The following is a 25,966-nucleotide window of genomic DNA, read 5'->3' on the forward strand; positions in this document are numbered from 1 at the left end:
CTGCTTTGGTCAGTAACTCACCCACTTCTCTTTTGTAGGAGGTGGAAATTTAATTATGGAACTAAAAATGTTGGCAGTAAAGGAAGTAGAATGCTTGTCCCACTTATTTGGGAAGATAGTTAAGAAGTTGTCTAAATTGGGGGGGGGCAACTAAGTGGTTCAGTAGATTAAGAGGTAGGCCTGGAGATGGGAGGTCCTTGATTCAGATATGTCCTTGACACTTTTTAGCTAATGTGACCCTTAATGCTCATTGCCTAGCCCTTACTGCTCTTCTGCCCTAGAACAATACATAATATTAATAGAGAGATGGTAAGGATTAAAAAAAAAAAGTTGTTATAACCTAGCAGATACCTGCACCCCTTGCATTTACTAGGTTTCTCTTGGTCCAGTTTCAGGTTCAAAATGCAAAATCACCCCTACAAAAATATTTCACATACCTCTAGTAGATAGCAGCTTCACTAGGTAGTTCCCCATTTCCTAGCTATCGAAACTTCAATTCCTGTCTTGCCACTAAATGGAAGTTTTAAGCATCAGGAAAAATCTCCAGATGTAACACAATTCATTTCCCTTGAAAATGCTTCTTCCATCCTGTGTGATTTAAAAGAAAAATCTACACCCATTATAGTTTAGGTATATTTATTGCAAGAACTGGAAAGATAATAAACACAGTATTGATACTCCCTCAAGTGGCTGCTTGCTGCTTAGATAATAGGGCCAGCCAGATATCTCTCTGACAGCTGCTTTGCTTGTAGTCCTAACTGAGGTAGAATGGTCTAGGCTTAATCCTACCATGTCATCCACATTTAAAATTGGTTGAATCTCAATGCAATGAAAGAATCAGAAAGAAAGAGGGAATGGTCTCAGTGATATCCCCTTCAATTCTTACTTTTCCTAGACTCCCACAAACTCCTATGGCAAACAAACAAATCCTACATCAGACACTGACTAGATATGTGACCTGGGTAAGTCACAACCTTTGTCTGCCTTAGTTTTCTCATCAGTAAAAAGCAGATGATAGTACCTACATCCCAGGGTTGTTGTGAGATAAAATATTTGTAAAACACTGTATAAATCTAAAAGCACTCTATCAGTGCTAGCTAATACTATTATTATTCATCCTCTGGCTGGGCAAAAATAGGTGGAATTCTCTATTACTTAAGAGAAGGGAAATCTATTGGTCATTTTTCAAGATGACGCCTTCTCATTGAGTGACAGTCCAGTGTAACTATCTCTTGTGGAGATTTTTCTTCTTCCTAGATTTATAACTACTCTAGTGGTCCTGGGAAATCAGATAGGTCATCCTTTTTCACGCTTTATCCTCCATTTGGCAATTCATAAGAACAATATAATGATAATTAGAGGCAGCTTTGAGTCAGAAAGCCCTGAGTTCAAATGTAGCCTCAGACACTTATGAGATGTGCAGCCCTGAGCAAGTCATTTGATATCTTCTTCAGTTTCCTGAACTGTAAAATGGGGATAATAACAGCACCTCCCTTGCAGGTTTAACTCAAATGAGTAAAGCACTTGGCATAGTGACTGGCACACAGTAGGTACTAAAAATGCTTTTTTCTTACCCTTCCTTCTTTAATATTGATGATGATATAGCTAGCAATTATACATTTGCTAAGTGCTTTATGCATGCTATCTCATTTGATTCTCATAATATTCCGGTAAGGCAGTATCTCATCAAGGATACTGAAGCTGTGAAGACTGACAGAGTTTAAGTGACTTGGCTAGGACCACATAGCTAGTATATGTGTTAGAGCTAGGATTTCAACTCAAGTGCACTGACTCCAAGTCCATAATTTCATTCTGTCCTCACTATCTCACCTAACATTCGCTACTTTTTAAGTCCTGCACATTTCTTTTCAGATCACTGATCCCATATGCTCTCCCTCCCCCAATTCCCTCACCCCAGCAAAAAAGAGGAGAGAATGTGAAGGAAAGTTTTATCTGTTTTGGTGTTAACATATAGAGAGGGTAGCTAGGTGGCACAGTGGATAGAGCACAGGACCTGAAATCTGAAAGACTCATCTTCCTGAGTTCAAATATGGCCTCAGATACTTACCAGATTGATGACCCTGAACAAGTTACTCAACCTTGTTGTCCTCAGTTTCCTCATCTGTAAAATGAGAAGGAAATGGCAAACCACCCAGTATCTTTGCTAAGAAACTCCTAGATGGGGTCACTAAGAGTTGGACATGAATGAAATGACCCAGCCACACACTGAGGCAAATGCTGGCCTTGGAGTCGGCCAGATCTGGGTTCAAATTCTGCCTCTATTACTTGTTCTTGGGAAGCTTATTAATCTCTTCCAACCTCATTTCCCTTATTTATAAAATGAGTTAATAAAACTGCCTACCTTAAGGGTTTATTGTATAAGAAAATGAACCTTAAAGTTCATAAAGATTAGCTATTATTACTATAATTCTCCTTTTAAGCCCCAATGCTATTTCTTCCCATGTATAGAGAGTAAAATAAGGTTGTGGAGCCCAAATGTGAGGAAACCCTCTCTTGCAGATGCTGAGAAGTTGCCTATTGCACATCTTAGATTAAAAGCTATTTGCTGGTTTTAAGCACTAGAATTGGAGGGATTAGAGGCAATTTCAATCCTTTCTTCTCTTTAAGGGCTTGGTGTACAGTTGAGTCAGAATATCTCTGGACCCTAATTTCCCTCTCTTTAAAATGAGGGGGTTAGAGTAAACTGTAAAACTTCTTCCAGCTCTACAATTCTGTGTTCTACTCCATGATTTCTAAGTCATGTAGTCAGGTGAACCCAATCATAGTGCTCATAACAGCCAAAGCAGCCCCTTCCTCCGGGGAGATTAGCTACACCAGCCAGAGTCAATAGTTGCTCCCCAAAACTGCAGTGCAAAGAATCTTAAATTTGGAATGAGTCAACAAAGGTTTATTAAGTCCCTGCCATGCCCTTCATAAATGTTGGGATACAAAGAAAGAAAAAAGATAGTCCTTGCCCTTAAGGAACTGAAGTCCACTGAGGGAGAGGACACACACATAACTATGTACAAACACGCTTAGCTTCAGGACAAATTGGAAATAATTGAGAGAGGCGAAGCACTGATTCCCCAGTTCTGGCATTGATTGCTTTCATGGCTGGATCCATTTTACCTCTTCTGACCTGTTTCTTCCTCTGTTAAGCAGGGGAATCTCTGAGGCTTCCTTTCCAGTCTGGATCTATAATTCATCAGTGTGTAGGGAGCCTGCAGATCATCAGTTTAGGGTCTTATCTCTTAAGAAACAAGTGCCTGGAACCCTTGGTAAACTATGATTTGCTGAGGTCTCACAGTCAGTATGTGTCAGAGGCTCGAACCCAAGACTGCCAGACATCAGGGGCTCCAAATCCAGTGCCTCTGAGTATTAGTAGAGCTTTGATAGGAGACCCAGGCATCCATGATAATGGCTATTCACTATTTCACTATTTACTATATGCTACATGGGAAAGTGTAGTGGCACCATAGTGCATAGAGTGTTGGTTCTGAGTTCAAATCCAACCCCAGACACTTCCTAGCAATATTACCTTATACAAACCACTTAACCTTGCTTGAGGGTAGTTTGGTCTTTTGTAAAAACAATGAGCTGGAGGGGGCATCTAGGTAGCTCAGTGAATTGAGAGCCAGGCCTAGAAATGGGAGGTCCTAGGTTCAAATTTGGCCTCAGACATTTCCCAGCTGTGTGACCCTGGGCAAGTCACTTAACCCCCATTTGCTTAACCCTTTCCACTCCTTTGCTTTGGAACCAATACCCAGTATTAATTCCAAGACGGAAGGTAAGGGTTTAAAAAAAATGAGGCAGAGAAGAAAGCCAAAGGAGGGTTATTGAAGAATAGGATGTGATTGAAATGACTAAACAAGACAACAACAAATATGCCAGATACACACTTTACAAATATTATCTCATTTGCCTCACAAAAAGCATGGGAGGTGGGTGCTATTATTACCCCCATTTTACAGATGGGAAAACTGAGGCAAATGTGTTTGCTGCCTGGTGTGGCAGTGTCAGAAACAGGATTTAAATAATCATAATAGCTAAAATTTATGCCAGGCCCTGTGCTAAGCATTTTATAAATATCTCATTTGTCCCACGATAGACCTGGGAGGTAGATGCTATTACTGTTCCCATTTTACAGATTGGGAAACCGAGGCAGAGGTTGTGCCCAGGGTCACACAGCTAGGAAGTGTCTGAGGCTGGATTTGAATTCGTCTTCCTGTCCCCAGTTCCCGCGCTCTGGGCTTTGTGGAGCCACCTAGCGTAAGTAGGCGCTTTGGGAGCCCAGGGGAGAGGTAGACTAGCAGAGTCACGAAGCCATGGGGTCGGGATTCTTACGGAGCTCACTCTGGGTCCAGATGCACGTGGGTAGCAAGATCTAAGCAGCAGAGGGAGGGGCTGGCGCGCCCTCTGCCGACCGCGCAGGCTCTTTGCAGGCCGGGCGCGAGGGCGGTAGAGGCGGAGCAATCGGCGGAAATGCATCTGCTCGGCTGCCTCCACCATGGGCGAACTGGTACAGGAAGAGCTTTCGGCTCTGGAGTCAATTTTCTGTGGGCCGGACGAGTGGGAGGTGGTGAGCTGCTCAGGTGACTGACGCCCCTCTCTCCTCTACGGCCCCGTGTCTGAACCCACCTCGTTTGCATTTCCTCGCTATCTCTTATGTGAGGGCCGAGAATGTCCCTTAGACATCATCCCATGCGGCCCCTCCCATTTTGTAGAGGAGAAAACGTAGACTTCGGGGAACCGGCGAGTGGGAGCTCCAGCCCTTCCTCCCTTAACCACAGGGATGTGGAGAGGCAACAAAAATTTAATATTCCTTACATTCCAATAGACCAAGTGAATATAGCCCAACAGGCGGACTAGTGGAAAGAGCACAGGGTTTGTAGCCGGGTTTCTCTATTGTGGGTATTCTGAACGGAGCTGAGGATTGATTTAAGGGGGACCCTGTGAATTTGAATGGGAAAAGAAGCCACCCTTATTTTCGCTAATCTTTGGCTTCCTTTGCAATAGTAACATTTTATTTTGTGTATTTCAAGGATGGAGTCTGGCACCAGTCTGTAAAGGAGGCCATTACTTCTGGCTTTGAATCCTTACTCAGATACTAGCAGGGTGGTGAGCAAGGCGCTGATTTTTCTGACCCTTGATTACCTCAACTAAAAAAGGGGTATAATCTGTAGAGCACCATTTAGAAGGGGCTGGCCTTAGAGTCCCAAAGACCTAAGTAAAATAAGACTCATATTAGTTGCTGTGTGATCCAGGACAAGTCACTTTGCCATCTCAGTGCTACAGTCAGTTCTAAAGCTATAATTTACCACAAAGTTGCCCGTTTTCTGCAGTGGAGTGTCCTTTACACAAAATCACAGGTTTTGCACCCCTCTCCTCAGAAACTCAACTCCCAGAATTATTAAGAAACTGAAATGACATAAGTAAAGTGTTTTGAAAAATTTTAAGTGATATAAATGCCATCTATTCATATTTGGAGTAGGAAGTAAAGAGTTGGTGAGTCAGAAATTTGTCTGTAGAGGATTGCTTTATTTGTATGGAATTATTCATATACTCTTCTAGGAAACTTGGAAAGATTCGTGCCATCAAAATAGTGGTTACTTCACTATGGTACCACTCTTTTACTATTTATATAGCCTGTTTACTTGTTTGCCTTTTATTTCTAATACTTTTTCTAGTTCCTTCTTTGTTGGGTATTTGCTTATATACAAATCCTTATTTGAGCTTAAGGGTAACACTGGCAAAGAAGATTGTTAAAATTTATTTGCCATCATCTTTTGAGGGATAGGGAAATTCTATGAAGAAAATCTTCATGGAATTAAAAAAAAAGAAAGAAAAAGGTCCTTCAAACTGGATACTTTGATTCTAGTTGATTTCACTGTGAAGATGAACACAGGGAAGAATGTTGAAAAACATTGGAAAATATAGCCCAGAGATGGAACAGACATATAAACCTCTCAGAAGCTTCATGCTTCTGTATCATGAATATTTTCTTCCAGAAGCTCAAGACATTAGACTTGGTGAACACTGAGTAACATAAAAAATGAAATTAGCTATATCTAATAGATAGGAAGTAGCTAGGCATTGACTTGAAATTCTGAAGAGAAAAATAGCTTTTTTTGTATAATCATACCTTTGGCTAGAGTAAGGATTACAATCAACATAAAATTAGAAGAAAAGCTACAGATGAGAAGATAGTGTGCACAAATTTCAATAGCTTCAATCTGACCTATTCATATGAAATGAGTTGAAAATCAGGAAATGGCAAAAGATAAAGATATTGACTTTTATTATCACCATTTTTGCAAAAGTATAATTTATTTAAAAGCTGTGGCCACTGGGTAGAGAAATAAGAGCTCAGACTGTATTGGTCAACAAGCATTATTGAGTTCCTACTAAATTTGAATCACTGGAAATAGAAAAACCAAAATAACACAGTCCTTGCCCACAAGCAGCTTACTAGCAAGGAAGAACTAATTGTTGAGGTGGAAATAATAGTAACTAAAGAGAAGGGAATAGTTCCACAGTTTGTTACAGAGTAAAGAAAATTGAGACATGGTTTAACATGAGCTCAACGTTTTAGGGAAACAAATTTCAAAGTGTTCAGAGGAAATTTCATAGATAGGTAGAATCTTTTGCTGTAAAATACTGCATGGAAAATCACCTCAGGAGAGAAAGGAATTCCTTAAGAATGAAATTCTGAAAACATAAAGGGAAACAGTTGTAATGAGAAGAAATGGGATATTTGAAGAGACATGTACATGCATGGTGACCTCACCAAACTGGATTTAAAAAAAGATAAAAGATGGAAGCAACAATGGGTAATGGAAGTTAAATATATGAGTATGGTATGGTCAGAAATGTTAAAGTTCAGAGTGAATACAGGGTAATGATAGAAGCAAAGGACAAGAAAGGGATAAAAAAGTTAACTATATTGAGAGAAAAAGGTAGACTAAAGAAACAGTAGGATCTTGACTTGGGATATATGATATGATATGATAACTATCAATAGAAATAGCTCCTTAGCAATGACAACAAAAATGACCAGTAAGGAAATACAAGTAGTGTCTGATGCTATTTTTGTGAAAAAGGTGGAGAGATATGGACTAGACCTTAGCACAGTCAGAAAGCTTCAGAACTGTTTGGATCACCAGACTCAAAGAATAAATTATTGTCAATGTAGTAGGAGGCCTTTTGGAGTACCCCAGGGATTTGTGCTTGACCTTGTGATGTCTAATATCTTTATCAGTGACTTGGATAAAGGAAAAAATGGCATACTTATCAACTTTACAGATGGCATGAAACTTAGATAAGCCAGTAAATGAGTCAGGATCTAAAAGGATCATGATAGGCTGGAGCAGGGATTCTTAAACTGAGGTACATAAACTTTAAAAAAGAATTTGTATTTTGTATTTCAATTTAATTAGTTTCTTTTGTAATCCTTAAAAAAAACCAAACCTGTATTTGGAAACATAATTTTGGGAAAGGGCCCATAGTTTTCACCAGATTTCCCCATACTAGAATTGAAGATATATACACACCCTATATATATCACATACATACATACATGTATGTGTATTTGGAAGTCACATGGAAATGATAATTAAATCCATGGGAGTTGGTGAGATTATAGGGAAGGAGAGAAGAGTGCCCAGGACAGAGACTTCATAATTAGTGACTGTGATAGGCATTATAGGTGAGTGAGTAAAAGAGAATGAAGTGGAGTGATCAGAGAAGTAAAAGGAAACCAAGTCAGCTTTCTGTATATATATGTCACATAAATGCCTGAGAACCCTTGAACCAAATACACTTCTCACTGATGCTTACTGTAAGCTTCTTGTGCCTTTTTCCTTTCCTTATTCATTCCTAAATGTTAGTGACAGTTCCACTGTCATCAATGTTTAACATCAGTTCATATAGAGAGACTGTTCCATTTCACACTTACTTTCTTCCTTTAATTTTTAAATACATTTGGGATCATTGACCTCATTTTCCCCTCCAGTTACCCCTTAGTAGTTTGTGAGGAGATACTGCTTGGAAGCATTTATTAATCCTTCATAATATTTTTCAAATGAGTTTTTTTACTAAATCAGTATTGCCTTGTGAATTGTTTTGTGGAGCTGTTTTGGACCATTTTCACCTTGTGGTAACTTTTACACTGGGAAGAAGGCACGGGAATAAACATTTTGATTGCACCTAATATGTTCTAAGCTCTGTGCTAATGGCCTAAAAATATTATTTTATTTGATCCTCACAACAACCATGGGAGGTAGGTGCTGTTATTATCCCCATTTTATAGATGAGGAAACCAAGGAAAGCAGACTGTAAGTTACTTGCCCAGGGTCACACAGTGTCTTGACTACAGGCCCAATACTCTATTCTATTGTACCACCTTACTGCCTAAGAAGTGATGTTAAAATGAAAATTAAGGAGACAAATTAGCAGTGAAATGCTTGTAATACTTGGGAAAAGCACTAATTTTAGGTGAAATGATTAGTATAGATAACAGTTATCTAGATTAATAATTTGTAAAATGTGCATACTGAGTTAGTTATCTACATGATTTCAGAGAGTAGTATTAGGATTAGGTTCAGATAGTTACAGAAGAGCCTTTCCTTTTATAACTGGAAAGGCAGAAAATTGAATTTCTGGGGGATGGGGTAGGAAGGGAGGCCATTATAAGGGGATTGGTTCTTTGTACATCTGAATGATTAATGGACTACTGAAATGCATCACTAGGGAAAGGGGATTTTCCCAGAAGAAAGAGACACCTTTTATAGAACTATTTCAATGTTTTTTAGGTTAAAAAATGTTAACTCAATAAAAGGAGGAAGGGGGCAATGTTTTCCATTTAAAAAGGACAATTATTTTTTCCTTATTCCCTCAGTTATTTTATCCTCATTATTTAGCATCTGTTATGTACAATTATAGATTTATCATAATAGATGTGTGTGTGAAGAGGGATAGGAACTGTTATTTAGAGCAATGATGTCCAGGCCCTCAAGGAGTTTATGAAAGTCTTGATACAATGCTCTTTTCATCCCTTCTCTCTTTATTTAGCTTGATTTCCTTATTTTCTGCATCCTATTTTCTTTCCAAACCATTATTGATTATTACTCTCTGCATTTTTAAACTCTGATACATTTTATAGACTACTTAAAGACCTAAGGATATTTCTATACTCAACTTTTTATACCTCTTTAGTTATGGGTGCAAGTTCCAAGATAACATATCATTCATTCGTCATTAGTAGGAAGGGTGTGACTTTTTTGGGTTATGAGTATGAGCCTGAGAAATTGAAAAAATGTAGCCTGGGTTAGAGAAGAATAAAGAAGAGTCTTTGACTTGGGATACAAATGTGGAAAATGAGTATAGTGCCTTAATAATGAGGACACTGTGGACTCTTTATCAACTGTTAAGTTGAGCATGACTTTAAAGCCATGACTCCTAATTAATTTAATTAAGTGTTCTGGCATCAATAAGTAATTGAATTATAAAAGAACCTAGTATAACATCATAGAACTTTTTGTTACTGAAAAGCTTATTGGGAAGTGCATTCACTGAATTCAATAGTGGTATTTTTAAATGTGCTGTGTAGGGAGTACGGTAGCCTGCTTAGCTGCCATTGTTAGTTCTCAAATTTCTTGTAAAGGTGGGGTAAGGAGTAGGAACTCGCTGCCATTATACCCTGTATGGTATTCCCTGGGCTAGGCTCTGAAAAATACATCTTTTCACCTTGCCACTGGGATAAAGTGAATCTGAGAGGTATTATAGCTTAGGGGCAGAAATAGTGATTGCCTTGCTGAGGTATAGCCCAGTTTTGTGAATGTGTGACAATTAGCATGCAACTAAATAAATTCTATATTGATAAGAATACAGTGCAAAATAGTGAAAAGATTGTTGGATAAGGGAAGCCTCTGCAGTCACAACCTGCTTATACTCTCATTTTCCTCATCTGTAAAGAGATTATAATATAGTACCTAAGGTACCTACCTCAGGCTATTTTGAGGTTTACATGGGAGAATGTATACAAACACTATGATAAACTGTAAACCTTCAGTTATTATATAAATATTTATTAAAGGAATGTAATAGAATCCTGAGTTTGAATCTTATCATTTCATGTTGGTTCAGTTATGTGAATTGAGGTTTAATTTTTTTCTTTTTTACAAAATAAGTGTCTTAAAATAGGTACTAGGTATTTATTACTTACATTTTCCTGCTTTTAAGGAGGAAATTATAGAACATTGCTATATATTTAGAATTTATTCTACTTACCAACATAGAGTAAAATATATATTTTCCTCCCCCCCCCCTTTTTTTTGAATGGGCTTTAAAAAAAGTATCTAACCTGTAATTTCATTGTCCCAAGTGAGGAACTTCCTATACTAATTCTGATTTGTGCCTTCTCTGTAATTTATAGTTTTTAAATAGTTTAAAATGTCTCAAGGTAATTCACTCATTCAACAACAATAGCTACATATCTACCAAGCATTGTGTTAGGTTCTGGAGATTCAGAGACAAAAACAGAGTCCCTGCCCCTGTGTAACTTACATTCTAATGGGGGAAGTATATGGAAAATAAAATATAGAATATATCCACAGTAATTTTGTGTGTTAGGAGGGAGAGCACTAGCATCTTGTGGTGTTCAGAATGGCTTTCCAGTTGGATGCACTTAGGTTGAACTTTGAAGGAAACTAGATTCTGGAAAGATATAGGTGAGGCATAGAGGATAGCTTATGCAAAAACACAAGTGAAAGATGGAATAATATTTTCAGGGAATAGCTAGGCCTGTTTACCTAGAATGAAAGGCCATCTCTGTAGTACTGGCCCTCATCACATTTCACCTAGAATATTGTAATAGCTTCCTAATTGATCTCCCTGTTCCTAGTCATTTCTCTTTCCAGACATTCTTCACACTGTCACAGTAAGAGTGGAACTGGAAAGAAGGGGATGAATGTGAGATACAATGTGGTGGAATTGATAACACTTTGTAATTGATTTTATGTGAGGTCTTGTAAGGGAGAATGCAGAATAGAGACTTGACTTTTGAGGATGTGAACCTTAGTGACCAAAAAGATGGAGGTTCCTTGAGTACAAAGAATACATTCAGGAAGAAAAGGAGGTGTTTTTTTTTTTTTGTTCATTCATTTTGTGTGCGTGTGAATGTGAAGTTTGTATGTATGTCTACAAGACATATATTACTGGGGTTCAAGAAAGAGTCTTGGGCCAGATATGTAGAACTGGGACATATTTGCCTGAAATGAAATAAAGAATAGAAATCACTGCTTCCATATGTGTAAAGATGTTTTCTTTCCTTCCCAGTTTATTTTCGTTAAAATCTTCCTCACACTTATTTGAGTGATAACTTGCATGAATTTTTATGAACATTACTTTCTAAGAATATTTAAAATTACTATAAATAAAGGCAGCCTGTGTTTTTTGCCTAATCAGAAACATTGCCTTTTCCATCAGTACATAAGATATATTGACAGATTCTTTTGGCTTTAAGTGATATGGTCAGTTCTGTACTTACTCAAAATTCATTTTACAGGAAGCACATTTTTTTAAAGATATAGGTTGGATAAACCTGTCCAAACAAAAAATAGATCATGAACTTAAGTATTTAAGGAGGAAATTGTATACCTATCATGCAAATAATAGAATTTGAATTCTTTGAGAGTAAGGGTTATTCATTTTTTGTATCTATATCTTTATTGGTCAGGGGGTGGCATGTTGATTAGATGCAAAATGATTGAATGCAAAAATGTATATCTCAGGGGAAAATGAGTATCAGTATATCTCTTGAATAGGAAGCAGTGAGTAGTAGTCTCTCGGTAACCGAGGATGATGATTGTCTTTGTGTGCTTTCATCTGTGATGTAGATGAGTATGCACAAAAACACTTGTGCGTGAAGGAGATTTAAGTGGAAAAGTCGATGCACAGAGATAGTCCCACTCTCTCAGCATTGGAAGCCTGGGTCCAGTGGCACGAAAAATCGTTACACCTGGAGACTTCCTCAGCTGTATTGGATGCCCATGTTGTCCTTTGTGCTCCAACACGCCCTAAGCACTCCACAGTGCTTTGTTGCGTCGCCCTCTCAGCCGTTGAACCTTCTTATTGGTTTCTTCTGTCTGTTCGGCCGAAGAAGTCTTCACATGCTGGGTGAGCAAAGCCTTGGTTCACCAGGGGTCTGCGACCCGATAGCTATCCTCACAAGGTTTAGCCGGCCTGTCGAAGCTGTTGCCCAGGGTGTGGCCGCTGCCGCATGCTAGCAGCTACTAGGAGTCACAAGTGAGAGCTGGGTGTCAGGTGAGGGTCAGAGGTTGGAGAGCTGCCCTAGGAGGGCACAACAAGCCCTCCATACCAGAGATACTACTCTTCCCTGAGCACCCCATACACCCCATGGTACAGTAAAAGACCACTGGTTCTGGAGTCAAAGGATTTGGCTTCAAATTCTGTCTTTGTTTTATTGTGTGGTATTGGGAAAGTCACTTAATCTTCCTTTATCTCATTTTCCTTATTTGTAAAATGAGTGGATCAGACTAGATGGCCTCAGTGGTTCTTTCTAGCTCTAAGGTAATGATCCTATAATTCATATTCTTGGTTTAGAGATTCTTACTGAGTTTTAAAAATAGAATATCTTTACCTTCTAATTAAAAAAATATTTCTTTTCATTTTTTAGAATATTTTTTCATGATTACATGATTTATGTTCTCTCTCCCTCCTCATTCTTCCCCCTTCCTTGAGCTGACAAGCACTTCCATGTCTTATTACTCAAAGCCTATTTCTGTATTATTTATATTTGTAATAGAGTAATCTTTAAAAAACCATAACCCCTAATCATATAGCCATATAACTGAGTGATAAATCATATGTTTTGCATTTCTATTCCCATAGTTCTTTCTCTAGAAGTGGATAACATTCTGTTGCTTAAGATCCATGGGGTTGTTCTTGATTATTGCATTGCTGTTAGTAGTAGACTCTATTACATTTGATCATTGCACAATGTTTTACTTTCTGTATACAGTGTTTTCCTGGTTCTGCTCAGTTCACTCCACATCAGTTCATGGAGGTCTTTCCAGTTTATATAGAAATCAAGCAGTTCATCATTCCTTATAGCACAGTAGTATTCCATTGCCATCATATATCACAATTTGTTCAGCCATTCCCTAATTGAGGGACATTCCCTCATTTTCTATTTTTTTTTTTGCCACCACAAAAAGTGTAACTATAAATATTTTTGTATAAACATTTTTTTTTAATCTCTTTCAGGTACAAATCCAGTAGTGGTGTCAAAGGATCAAAAGGCAGAATGGTTGGATCAGTTCACAACTAATAGCAATGAATTAGTGTCTCAATTTTGCTACTCCAAATCTCCAACATTTATTATTTTTCTTTTATCATATTGTTCAATCTGCTAGGTGTGAGGTGGTACTTCAGAGTTATTTTGATTTGCATTTCCCTAATCAGGAGGTCTTAAGAACACTTTCATGTGATTATTTATAGTTTTGATTTCTTCTTCTGGGAATTGCCCATTCATATCCTTTGACTATTTTTCAATTGGGGAATTGGCTTGATTTCTTGTAAATTTGACTTAGTTCCTTATATATTTGGGAAATTATACCTTTGTCAGAGAATTTTGTTGTAAATTTTTTTCCCAGTTTGTTGCTTCCCTTCTTATTTTGGAGCATTGGTTTTATTTGTACAAAAACTTTTTTTTTTAATTTTAATTTTAATTTTTTAATTAATTAATTTAGTCAATTTAGAACATTATACCTTGGTTACAAGAATCATATTATTTCCTTATTTCCCTCCCTCCCCTCCCCCCACCCTTCCCATAGCTGACACGCAATTTCACTGGGTATTAAATGTGTCCTTGATCAAAACCTATTTCCATGTTGTTGGTGTTTGCATGAGGATGTTCATTTACAGTCTATATCCCCAACCATATTCCCTCGATCCATGTAGTCAAGTAGTTGTTTTTCTTCTGTGTTTCTACTCTGATAGTTTTTCCTCTGAATGTGGATAGTATTTTTTCTCATAGACCCCTCCAAGTTGTTCAGGATCACTGCATTGCCACTAATGGAGAAGTCCATTACATTTGATTGTACCATAGTGTATTGGTCTCTGTTCTCCAGGTATGTAGGAGCTGCCTGCAGTTCCTACACAATTTACTTGTGGGTGGTGACCTGAGAAGGAGAATGGAGACTGGAGGAAAATGGATGAATAGATAATAGAGATAGAGGGAGAAATGCAGGAATAAAGACTCAGAGACAACAAGTTAAAACACGTAGGGAAAAGCGAACTCCAGTAATACTTCTCATGAGCAAGAGAGTAATAGGAGTAATGAGAAGTATGAGAGGCAAGAGCGTAGTGAGAAGCAAGAGTGCATGAGGAGCAAGAGAAGCTAGAGCTGCTAGAGGATCAATAGGGAGACTCGCATGTGTTCCCTAACTTTTATTGGCGATTTTTGGAATGTGAGGTGGGAGGTGATTAGTGAATACGTAACATGACATAGGTTTTAACATTGGTTGAATTGACAATCACGAAATAAAAGAGGAGGAGATTAATCCAACATGTGACTTGGAAAGGAATGTGGTCTAATAAGGCATGAGCTAGGACATTGTGGCCGATAATGTCCTGCTCAGGAATTCTCTTGTCCTTTGGATTGAACACTTCGCAGTACAGTAGTCAATAAGTAACATGACCACGAGTCTGGAATACATAAGATACAATACAATATCAATACATCAATCATACTTCCAAGATGCTAATATGCCTGGTATGCTACATGGTACTGTAAAATTAAAATTTAGGGGAGACTGAGGCAGGTAGAAATTAGTTTCTCTCTGCAAGGAGTACCATATTTATGAGGTTTATTAAAGGTTGAGAATTTAAGAATATACAAGTAAGAAAAGGCACATGCCAGGTGGGCCATAAGGCCCACCCAAAATTTCACTTACTTCAATGAGGCACATCTGTTTGCCAGTGGAGACAGGAAATAAAGAGAGCCTGCCTATGGGGAAGACCCTTTAAATAAAATTTTGCTCTTGTCCCAGGTGAGAATTCAGTGAGATTAGAGGGCATTCTGGGAGCTAGCAAGGACTCCTGGGGAATGGAGTCCAGAGTTCAAATCTCAATTTTACATTCCCCCCGTTTGATCCTCTGGGAAGAAGTCCTTCCCCAAAGGATCATAAAAACATAATCAATTTAAAGATTACAATAATTTGAGGATAAGAGAAAAAAAAGAACGAAACCAATAATTGCTGGACGCATTGACAGAAAGCCAGTTAGGGAGCAGTCCCCTTTGGCATGAAATTGTATATATACAAATAAATGTTCAATCAATTACACCCAAAGTTCATTTTTGTGCAGCTTGTGGTCTGGAGGCTTCTTCATGGTGGCTTTTCCAACAGCTCAGTTCTTGATTCAGAGAGGTAGCTTCTTTTTTACCTAAAATTCTTCTCAAAAGGAATTTAAACTTTGCAATTTAAATAATGATACTTTTTTACATTCCCCCCGTTAAGAGGGTGATTAAAAAAACAGGATCACTTAGGGATGCATGGCTGAGGTATATGAATCAATTGGTAAGAGAAATTAACAAAAACGTCAGAAAAATCCAAAAGAAAAGAAAAATTTCTGGAAGAAAATATAGACTATCAAAGTCTTATGTGCAAAAATTCCAAGTAAAAAGAAAAATAAATCTATAACAGGTCCTTGAATCAGGGCCCAATTAAAATGATCTAAGCAATGATGCATTTACCTAGTCAGTAGCCAGGACTACAGAAATTTGCCACACTATGAGAGGCAGAAAAGAAAGGGACCAGATTATAGAAGCCAAGTAGGAGCCAAGTTTGGGGATACTCATCTGTGAGGATCTTCAGAGTGAGTGTGGACACAAGGAAAGCCTATGTCTAACAATGTTAAACACAGTAACCCCGAGTCTTCACACTATGTTCAAGACCTTTGTATTGGCCTAGAAGTGCATCAATCCATCCTGGATTGGCTTTTCTTTGGCTCTGTGGTATATATCTTGTCCTGGAATCAGACAGAACCATTAAGCAAAGTCCCATAATTTTTTAAAATAATTAGTGGCATTGTTTTTAGAGTCACAAGCTTTTTGGGCATGCTCTGACAATTGTATTTCAAACTTATAGTACTGAAAAGTCAAAAAGTTAAAGAAAATCTTAATTCTGGTGACATGTGCTTGAAATATAAAAAAGAGAAAAAACAAATAGTATATTGCACATGTAAGAAAAATATAATAATAAAAGAGCTTTAAAATTCAAAAATATAGCTTATAATCATTGACACACCATGTCAGCTAAGAAAATTAAGATTACAAGACTTTCTCACCAAAATGAGATCCATTTCCTCTTATCTGGCCATGCTCACTGTGAGTAGAAGGCAAATGAATTGAACAAGGTTAACAATTTTTCATTTTTAAAAATACAGTAGTACAAATATGTAGATATCAATATCGCCAAAATTTTCAATAGCCCAATTAATTCACATAAGTTGCTGTATGACATTTTAAAAACCTATGAATTGATGGATATTTGTCACAAGTTTTTACAAATGTAGCAATCTTTCAACCTTGGTATTCAAACATATTTTTTTAAAACAAAGTAAAACTCATCTTGGGTTAAGAACATAATCAAGAAATCTATATATCATTCTGGTGCAAGTAAAGTAGTGAGCTGAAGAGTATAAATAAAGGGATGCTCCTTTTTTGGAGGCCTTTTTAGGGGTACAAATGCCCTGAGATTAACTGCCCAACTTCCATTCACATATTTAGAAATGTGGGAAGGTTGGGGGTTATAAAATTTATTTCACTTCAGCCACTATTGGCCTTACCTCGTGGTAGGGGCAGGCAAAAATAACCAGAGATTGTTAAAAAAAATTACAAAAATCATATTTAAAAAACCCTTAAAATCATTTGAGATATTTAACACATTAAATTTTTCCAAGGTTGTTATACAATTATAACCAGTTCTGAAGAAGTCCATCTATCTCTATGACAATTTTACAAAGGCAAAATAGAAAAACTTTTTTCACATATGGGCTTATTCAATAATATTTTTTCAGCACAGTTATAGGGGAAAAACAGAATTTTAAAAATTCAGTACATTCAAAATGAACAGCATAACAGAATAATATCAAATCCAATAATATATGAACTTAAAATCACAAAGTTATATCTTAAAACAATCAGGAAAAATGCAATAGAGTACAGAGATTTGTATAAACCATTGGAGTCTGAAATGCCTCAAAATTTATCCTTGAGTCTCTTTGAAGTTCTTTAGGTGTGTTTTTTTTCTTTTAATTAATTATCCATTTAAATGTCTATTGTCTGAAGGCAGAGTGGTAAGGGCTAGGCAATGGGTTTCAAGGGACCCGTCCAGGGCCCCACAGCTGGGAAGTATCTGAGGCCAGATTTTAACCCAGGACCGCATGTCTGTAGGCCTGGCTCTCAGTTTGCTGAGCCACCCATTGCCTCCCCAAAGTTGAATCTTTGGGCTGAATCTTTCTTCTGGCACACAGGTGAAATCAATGAAATTACCAGAACAGTCAAAAGGTATCCTTTTAAACAGCCCATTGCTTTTTAAGTTTCTGTTTGAAAAATCTGTTTCTTCTCCTTGCCCTTTTCTCTCTCTCCTGCTCTGATACCTCCTCCTGCCCCAGTCCACGTGGAGGCTTAGCCTAAGGGAAAATTACCTGTTCTCCTTTTCCTCTTGTCTCTCCCCTACACCCTCGTGGCCAATACTGTTATCAGCTGGTCGCAATGAGTCCTGATCATCTGCTCCAAGGATCTGGGTGATGAGCCCGCTGGGGTCACGCTGGTGGGTCTGGGTCTGGGGTGATGAGCTGTCTGAGTCGGAGGCCAGATGGGTGAGAGACAGACCTCCAGGGTGGGCAGGGCTGAGAGTTCGGGCACCAGGTGAGAGGCCAGGAGCAGAAGCAGGAGCTGGAGAGGGCCTCAGGCAGGAGCTGATCAAGGTGGTTTTCTAAAAAGCATCTTGGAGAAACATGGCTTAAAAAAATAATTATCTAGGCTAAAAAATTTGAGAAGTTCTCATCCCTTCATGGTCGCCAACTGTAAAATTAAAATTTAGGGGAGACTGAGGCAGGTAGAAATTAGTTTCTCTCTGCAAGGAGTACCATATTTATGAGGTTTATTAAAGGTTGAGAATTTAAGAATATACAAGTAAGAAAAGGCACATGCCAGGTGGGCCATAAGGCCCACCCAAAATTTCACTTACTTCAATGAGGCGCATCTGTTTGCCAGCGGAGACAGGAAGTAAAGAGAGCCTGCCTATGGGGAAGACCCTTTAAATAAAATTTTGCTCTTGTCCCAGGTGAGAATTCAGTGAGATTAGAGGGCATTCTGGGAGCTAGCAAGGACTCCTGGGGAATGGAGTCCAGAGTTCAAATCTCAATTTTACATTACAATGTTCTGGTTCTGCATCAATTCCTGGAGGTCATTCAGGTTCCCATGGAATTCTTCCAGTTTATTATTCCCTTGAATACAATAACATTCCAACACCACAATTTGTTCAGCCATTTCCCAATTGGAGGACATCCCTTCATTTTCTGATTTTTTGCCACCACAAAGAGCACAGCTGAATATTCTTGTATAAATCTTTTTCCTTATTATCTCTTTGGGGTACAAACCCAGCAGTGCTTATGGCTGGATCAAAGGGCAGACAGTCTTTTAGCTCCCTTTGGGCATAGTTCCAACTTGCCTTCCAGAATGGTTGGATCAATTCACAACTCTACTAGCAGTGCATTAATATCCCAACTTTACCACATACTCTCCAGCATTCATTACTTTCCATTGCTGTCATGTTAGCCAGTGTACTATGTGTGAGGTGATACCTCAGAGTGGTTTTGATTTGCATCTCTCTGATTATAAGAGATTTAGAACACTTTTTTCATGTTTTATTAATAGTTTTGATTTTTTTAACTGAAAATTGCCTATTCATGTCCCTTGCCCATTTACCAATTGGAGAATGGCTTAATTTTTTTTGTATAATTGATTTAGCTCTTTATAAATTTGAGTAATTAGATCTTTGTCAGAGGTTTTTGTTATGAAGATTGTTTCCCAATTTGTTGCTTCCCTTCTAATTTTGTTTGCATTGGTTCTGTTTGTACAAAAACTTTTTAATTTGATGTAATCAAAATTATTTTACATTTTGTGATTTTTTCTAGCTCTTGCTTGGTTTTATAGTCTTTCCTTTCTCAAAGATCTGACATGTATACTATTCTGTGTTCACCTAATTTGCTTATAGTTTCCTTCTTTATATTCAAGTCATTCACCCATTCTGTTTATCTTGGTGTAGGGTGTGAGATGTTGATCCAAACCTAATCTCTCCCATACTGTCTTCCCATTTTCCCAGCAGCTTTTATCAAATAGTGGATTTTGGTCCTAAAATCCGGGATCTTTGGGCTTATCATAGACTGTCTTGCTGAGGTCACTTACTGCAAGTCTATTCCACTGATCCTCCCTTCTGTCTCTTAGCCAGTACCAAATTGTTTTGATATCCAGTGCTTTATAGTATAGTTTGAGATCTGGGACTGCAAGACCTCCTTCTTTCACATTTTTTTTTCAGGATTTCCCTGGATATCCTTGATCTTTTCTTCTTACAAATGAACTTTGTTATGTTTTTTTCTAATTCAGTAAAAAAGGTTTTTGGTAGTTCAATGGGTATGGCACTAAATAAGTAAATTAATTTGGGTAGGATTGTCATTTTTATTATGTTAGCTCGTCCTACCCATGAGCAATTGATGCTTTTTCAATTGTTTAGATCTAGTTTTAATTGTGTGGAGAGTGTTTTGTAGTTGTGTTGATATAGTTCCTGTGTTTGTCTCGGCAGATAGATTCCTAAGTATTTTATATTGTCCAGGGTGATTTTAAATGGAATTTCTCTTTTTAATTCTTGCTGCTGAGATGTGTTGGAAATATATAGCAATGCTGATGACTTATGTGGGTTTATTTTGTATCCTGTAACTTTGCTAAAGTTGTTGATTAATTCCACTAGCTTTTTGGTGGATTCTCCAGGATTCTTGAAGTAGACCATCATATCATCTGCAAATAGTGATATCTTGGTCTCCTCATTGTCTATTTTAATACTTTCAATTTATTTTTCTTCTCTAATTGCTACAGCTAGTGTTTCTAGTACAATGTTAAATAATAGAGGTGATAATGGGCATCCTTGTTTCACTCCTGATCTTATTGGGAAGGCTTTTAGTTTATCCCCATTGCAGATGATGTTTGCTGAAGGTTTTTAGATATTTACTGTATATTATTTTTAGGAAAGGCTCTTCTATTCCTATGCTTTCTAGTGTTTTCAATAGGAATGAGTATTGTATTTTGTCAAAGGCTTTTTCTGCATCTATTGAGATAATCATGTGATTTTTGTCGGTTTGCTTCTTAATATGGTCAACTATGTGGATGGTTTTCCTAATATTGAACCATCCTTGCATTCCTGGTATAAATCCTACCTGGTCATAATGAATAACCCTTATGATCAGTTGCTGGAGGCTTTTCTCTAATATTCTATTTGAGATTTTTGCATCTATGTTCATTAAGGAGATTGGTCTATAGTTTCCTTTTTCTGTTTTTGACCTGCCTGGCTTTGGAATCAGTACCATATTTGTGTTGTAAAAGGAATTTGGTAGAACTTCTTTGCTTATTCTGTCAAATAGTTTGTATAATATTGGGATTAGTTGTTCTTTGAATGTTTGATAGAATTCATTTGTGAATTCATCTGGACCTAGGGATTTTTTCTTAGGGAGTTCTTTGATGGCTTGTTCAATTTCTTTTTCTGATATTGGGTTGTTTAGGTAATTTATTTCTTCCTCTGTTAGTCTAGGCAATTTATATTTTTGTAAGTATTCATCCATATCACCTAGATTGCCATATTTGTTGCCATATAATTGGGCATTGTAGTTTTTAATGATTGCCTTAATTTCCTCTTCATTAGAGATGAGGTCTCCCTTTTCATCTGAATACTGTCAATTTGGTTTTCTTCTTTCCTTTTTTTAATTAGATTGACCAGTACTTTGTCTATTTTATGTGGTTTTTCAAAGTACCAGCTTCTAGTTTTATTTATTAAATAAATAGTTCTTTGACTTTCAATTTTATTAATTTCTCCTTTGATTTTTTAGGATCTCTAATTTCATCTTTGAGGGTTTTTAACTTGTTCACTTTCTAGTTTTTAATTTGCATGCCCAATTCATTGACCTCTGCCCTCTCTAATTTGTTAATATGTGAACTCAAGGATATAAATTTCCCCCTGAGTACTACTTTGGCTTCATCCCATAGATTTTGAAAGGATGTCTCATCATTGTAATTTTCTTCAATGAAATTATTAATTGTTTCTATGATTTATTCTTTAACCAATTCTGGGGAATTGTATTGTTTAATTTCCAATTAATTTTTATTTGCCTCTCCATGTACCCTTACTAATTATTATTTTCATTGCATTGTGATCTGAGAAAGTTGCATTTATTATTTCTGCTCTTTTGCACTTATTTGCAATGTTTTTATGCCCTTGTACATGGTAAATCTTTGTGGATGTACCATATGCTGCTGAGAGGAAGGTGTATTCCTTTTTGTCCCTATTTATTTTTCTCCACATATCTACTAACTCTAATTTTTCCAAGATTTCATTCACTTCTCTTACCTCTTATTTATTTTTTGGTTTGATTTATCTAGTTCTCATGGAGGAAGGTTCAGGTCTCCCACTAGGATAGTTTTTCTATCTATTTCATCCTTGAGCTCCACTATTTTCTCCTTTAGAAATTTGGATGCTATGCCATTTGGTGCATACATATTGAGTAGTGATATTTCCTCATTCTCTATACTGCCATTTATCAGGATGTCATTACCTTCCCTATCTCTTTTAACTAGATTTATTTTTACCTTAGACTTTGTCAAATATCATGATTGCAACTGCTGCCTTCTTTTTATCAGTTGATGCCCAATAGATTTGGCTCCATCTTCTTACTTTTTCCCTATGCGTGTCTACCTTCCTCATGTGTGTTTCTTGTAGGCAGCATATAGTAGGGTTTTGGATTCTAATCCACTCTGCTATTTGCTTGCGTTTTATGGATGAGTTCATTCTATTCACATTCAGAGTTATGATTATCAGCTGTGTATTTCTCAGCATTTTGATTTCCACTCCTAGTTCTGCCTTTTCTTCTTTTACTATTTCCTTCTACACCAATGTTTTGTTTTTAATCAGTTCCCCTAATCCTCCCCCCCCTTATTTTCTTTACAGTCTTTTTAAACTACCCCCCACCCTCTCCCTCCCTTGTACTGCTTCCCTCCCCACCAGACCATTTGTTACTTTGCTACTTCCCAATAGGGTGCAAATCAATTCTCTGCCCCAATGTATTTGATTGTTCTTCCCTCTTTGAGTCAATTTCAGTGCATGTAAGAGTTGAGTATTTCCTATCTCCAACCTCTTTACCCTTCCAGTGTATAGATGTTCTCCCCTTTCCTGCCATGTGCTTCCTTATGACATATAAATTTACCCCCTTTTGTTTATTTTCCCATTTCTTTTAGCACACACATAAATACACATATGTATTTATGCATACATATTTATGTCTTGGCATTTCATCCTATACAGTTTGTCACTGTTCCCTATAAGTGTAATTTTTCTAGGTGCCCAGGTAATAATAAAATTTTTTAAGAGTTACCAATGACCTCTTTTCTCATAGGGATACATATAGTTTTAACTTACTGGGTCTCTTAAAAAAAGTTTTTTGTTTTGTTTTTCTGTTTTCCCTCTTAATTATCTTTTGATGATTCTCTTGAGTTCTATGCTTGGGCATCAAATTTTCTGTTCAGGTCTGGTCTTTTCTTTACAGAAGCTTGGAATTCTTCTATTTTGTTAAATGACCATACTTTCCCCTGTAAGAATAATAGTTTTGTTGGGTAGTTGATTCTTGGTTGTAGACCTAGTTCCCTTGGTCTCTGGAATATCATATTCCATGCCTTTTGGTCCTTTAGCGTAGATGCAGCCAGATCCTGTATTATCCTCACTCTGGTTCCATGGTATCTGAATGACTTCTTCTTAGCAGCTTGTAATATTTTTCCCTTGGTCTGATAGTTCTTGAATTTGGCTATAACATTCCTGGGTGTTGTCAGTTGGGGATTAAGTACAGTAGGTGATCTGTGGATTCTTTCAATCTCCACTTTTCCCTCTTGTCCTAGAATATCGGGGCAGTTTTCTTGGATAATTTCCTGTAGTATGATGTCCAGGATTTTTCTTTTGTCATGGTCTTCTGGTAGATCAACGATTCTTAAGTTGTCTCTCCTGGAATGATTTTCTAAATCTTCTGTTTTGTGAATGAGGTGTTTCACATTTTCCTCAATTTTTTCATTCTTTTGATTTTGTTTTATAGTTTCCTGCTGCCTTGTGAAGTCGCTTGCTTCTAATTGTTGTATTCTAGTTTTTAAAGACTGAATTTCATCCCTGGCTTTTTGGTCATCCTTCTCATTCTGATCTTTCATCTCCTTTATCTCATTTTCAAGCTGATTAATTTTGACTTTCAAGACACTATTTTCTTGTTTTAGTTCAAGTGCTTCTGTTTCCAGATGACTTATCTTGCTTTTTAAGTTCTTTTCCCAGTTCTCTTCAGCCTCTCTTTATTGTGTTTTGAATTATATTTTGAGGTCTTCCAAAGCCTGTATCCAATTTGCTGTTGTTTCTATTTTTTTTGCTTGGTGTTTCCTCATCCTTCTCTGTTCCGTAGAAACTGTCGATTGTAATTTCCTTTTTCTTTTTCTGTTGCTTGCTCATATTTACCTCTTCTTTATTCCCTTCAGTTACCTGCGCTTTTGCTCCTCTCATTTTTTTTTTTGGTTGGATCTGTGGTTTTGGGCTTTTCTGTCAGCCTTCACCCTTGGAGCTTAGTCAGGAAATCTCTCAGCTCAGTTTGTGTGAGAGGGATGTTAGAGTGTGGACTTCCCTGTCCTTTGAAGGCTTTGATGGGATTGAGTCCAGCTGGGTTGAGCTGGATGTGCCTTGAGGCCAAAACCTTGGGGGGGGGGATATGGAGTGTCTCCACTGCTTCAACTAGGCTGCCTGCTCTGAGCTTCTTATCCAACTGCTTCCCCACCACCTGTGTTCGGTGCTCTGAGCCTGGCATAGCTTTCCCTGCAAGGTACTCCCTCCAGACCTGCATCCTTCCCCACCCAGAGGTTCCAGCACTGGAGGCTTAGCGCTCTAGGTGAGGGAGGGGCCTCAGACCTTCCTTCTTCCTTTCCCTTAAGTCAGAGTGTTCTCAAATTCAGGCTTTTGGAGGGTGTACCTTTTAAGTTGAGTCCAACAAGACTCTGTCTTGTTGATAGGTTTGATTTTTCAGTCCCCTAGGAGCATTTAGTTTGTAATTGGTAAGGAAAGGTTTTCAGAGGTCTGAACTTTTCGCTGCCTCTATGCCACCATCTTGACTCTGCCTCTATAAAAGCTTAAATTTTTTTTATTTAATTGATTAATTAAGAAATTTTTTTCCAAGACTACATGATTCATGTTCTTTCTCTCCCCTCCTCCCACCCCTCTCCCTGAACCAATGAGCAGTACCACTGGATTTTACATGTATCATTGATCAAGACCTATTTCCATATTGATATTTGCACTAGGGTGATTGTTTAGAGTTTACATCCCCAATCATATGCCCATCGACTCATGTAACAAAGCAGTTCTTTTTCTTCTCTGTTTCTACTCCTACAGTTCTTTCTCTGGATGTGGATAGTGTTCTTTCTCATAAGTTCCTCAGAATTGACCTGGATCATTGCATTGCTGCTAGTAGAGAAATCCACTATATTTGATTGTGTCACAGTGTATCAGTCTCTGTGTATAAGGTTCTCCTGGTTTTGCTCATTTCACTCTGCATCAGTTCCTGGAGATTGTTCCAGTTCACATGGAATTCCTCCAGTTCATTATTCCTTTTAGCACTACAATTTGTTCAGCCATTCCCCAATCAAAGGGCATCCCCCTATTTTCCAGTTTTTTTGACACCACCAGTGCAGCTATAATTATTTTTGTACAAGTCTTTCCCCTTATTATCTCCTTGGTGTATAAATCCAACAGTGGTATGACTGGATCAAAGGGCAGGTCATCTTTTCAAGCCCTTTGGGCATAGTTCCAAATTGCCATCCAGAATGGTTAGATCAATTCACAATCCCACCAGCAGTGCATTAATGTCCCTATTTTGCCACATCCTCTCCAACATTTATTGTCTTCCTTTGCTGTCATGTTAGCTAATCTGCTAGGTGTGAAGTGTGTACAAACCCTTTTTAATTTAATATAATAAAAATTATTCATTTTACATATTATAATGTTCTCTATCTCTTGATTGGTCTTAAATTTCTTCCTTTCTCCTAGATCTGAAAGGTATACTATTCTATGTTCACCCAATTTATCTATGATTTCAATCTTTATATTTAAGTCATTTACCCATTTTGAATTTATCTTGGTATATAAGGTGTGAGATGTTGATCCAAACATAATTTTTCCCATACTGTTTTCCAATTTTTCCAGCAATTTTGGTCTAATAGTGGATTTTGGTCCTAAAAGCTGGGATCTTTGGGTTTATCGACCACTAGTTTGCTGAAGTCATTTACCTCTAGTCTATTTCACTGATCCACTACCTTTTAACTTTTTTATATTAGATATTGATGTATAATAAAATAGAGTGCTTGATAGTTGGAGTCACAAAGAATGTCATTCAAATCCTGACTCAAACTGGGTGACCTTGTATAGGCAAGTCATTTAATTTCTTTGACTGTATTTTCTTATTTGTAAAATATAATGAGTTCCTACTTCACAGGGTTATTGTGAGCTTTAAAGGTGATCATTTATATAAAACACTTTTTAAGCCTTAAAATATCAACTTATTGCTGTTATCTTCATGGTGGTTTTTTTGTTTATATGAGGGA

The 25,966-nt window shown here is 37.4% G+C and overlaps 1 protein-coding gene across 4 annotated transcripts in view; it reads left to right on the top strand.

Annotated features, from left to right (window-relative positions):
- The first annotated feature begins 4,436 nt into the window (after window positions 1-4,436).
- RWDD3 (RWD domain containing 3) overlaps window positions 4,437-25,966 on the top strand; it is a 35,754-nt gene continuing 14,224 nt past the window's right edge. The window contains exon 1 of one of the 4 annotated variants that reach the window (XM_016429041.2): window positions 4,437-4,592. In XM_016429041.2, coding sequence (XP_016284527.1) covers window positions 4,508-4,592 — 85 coding nt within the window. In that variant the 5' untranslated portion in view covers window positions 4,437-4,507. The remainder of the gene's footprint in view (window positions 4,593-25,966) is intronic. The other 3 variants (XM_007485005.3, XM_056819112.1, XM_001381791.5) reach the window with 3 other exon arrangements.

This window comes from Monodelphis domestica, chromosome 2 (genome assembly GCF_027887165.1).
Source record: "Monodelphis domestica isolate mMonDom1 chromosome 2, mMonDom1.pri, whole genome shotgun sequence".
NCBI classification, from domain to species: Eukaryota; Metazoa; Chordata; class Mammalia; order Didelphimorphia; family Didelphidae; genus Monodelphis; species Monodelphis domestica.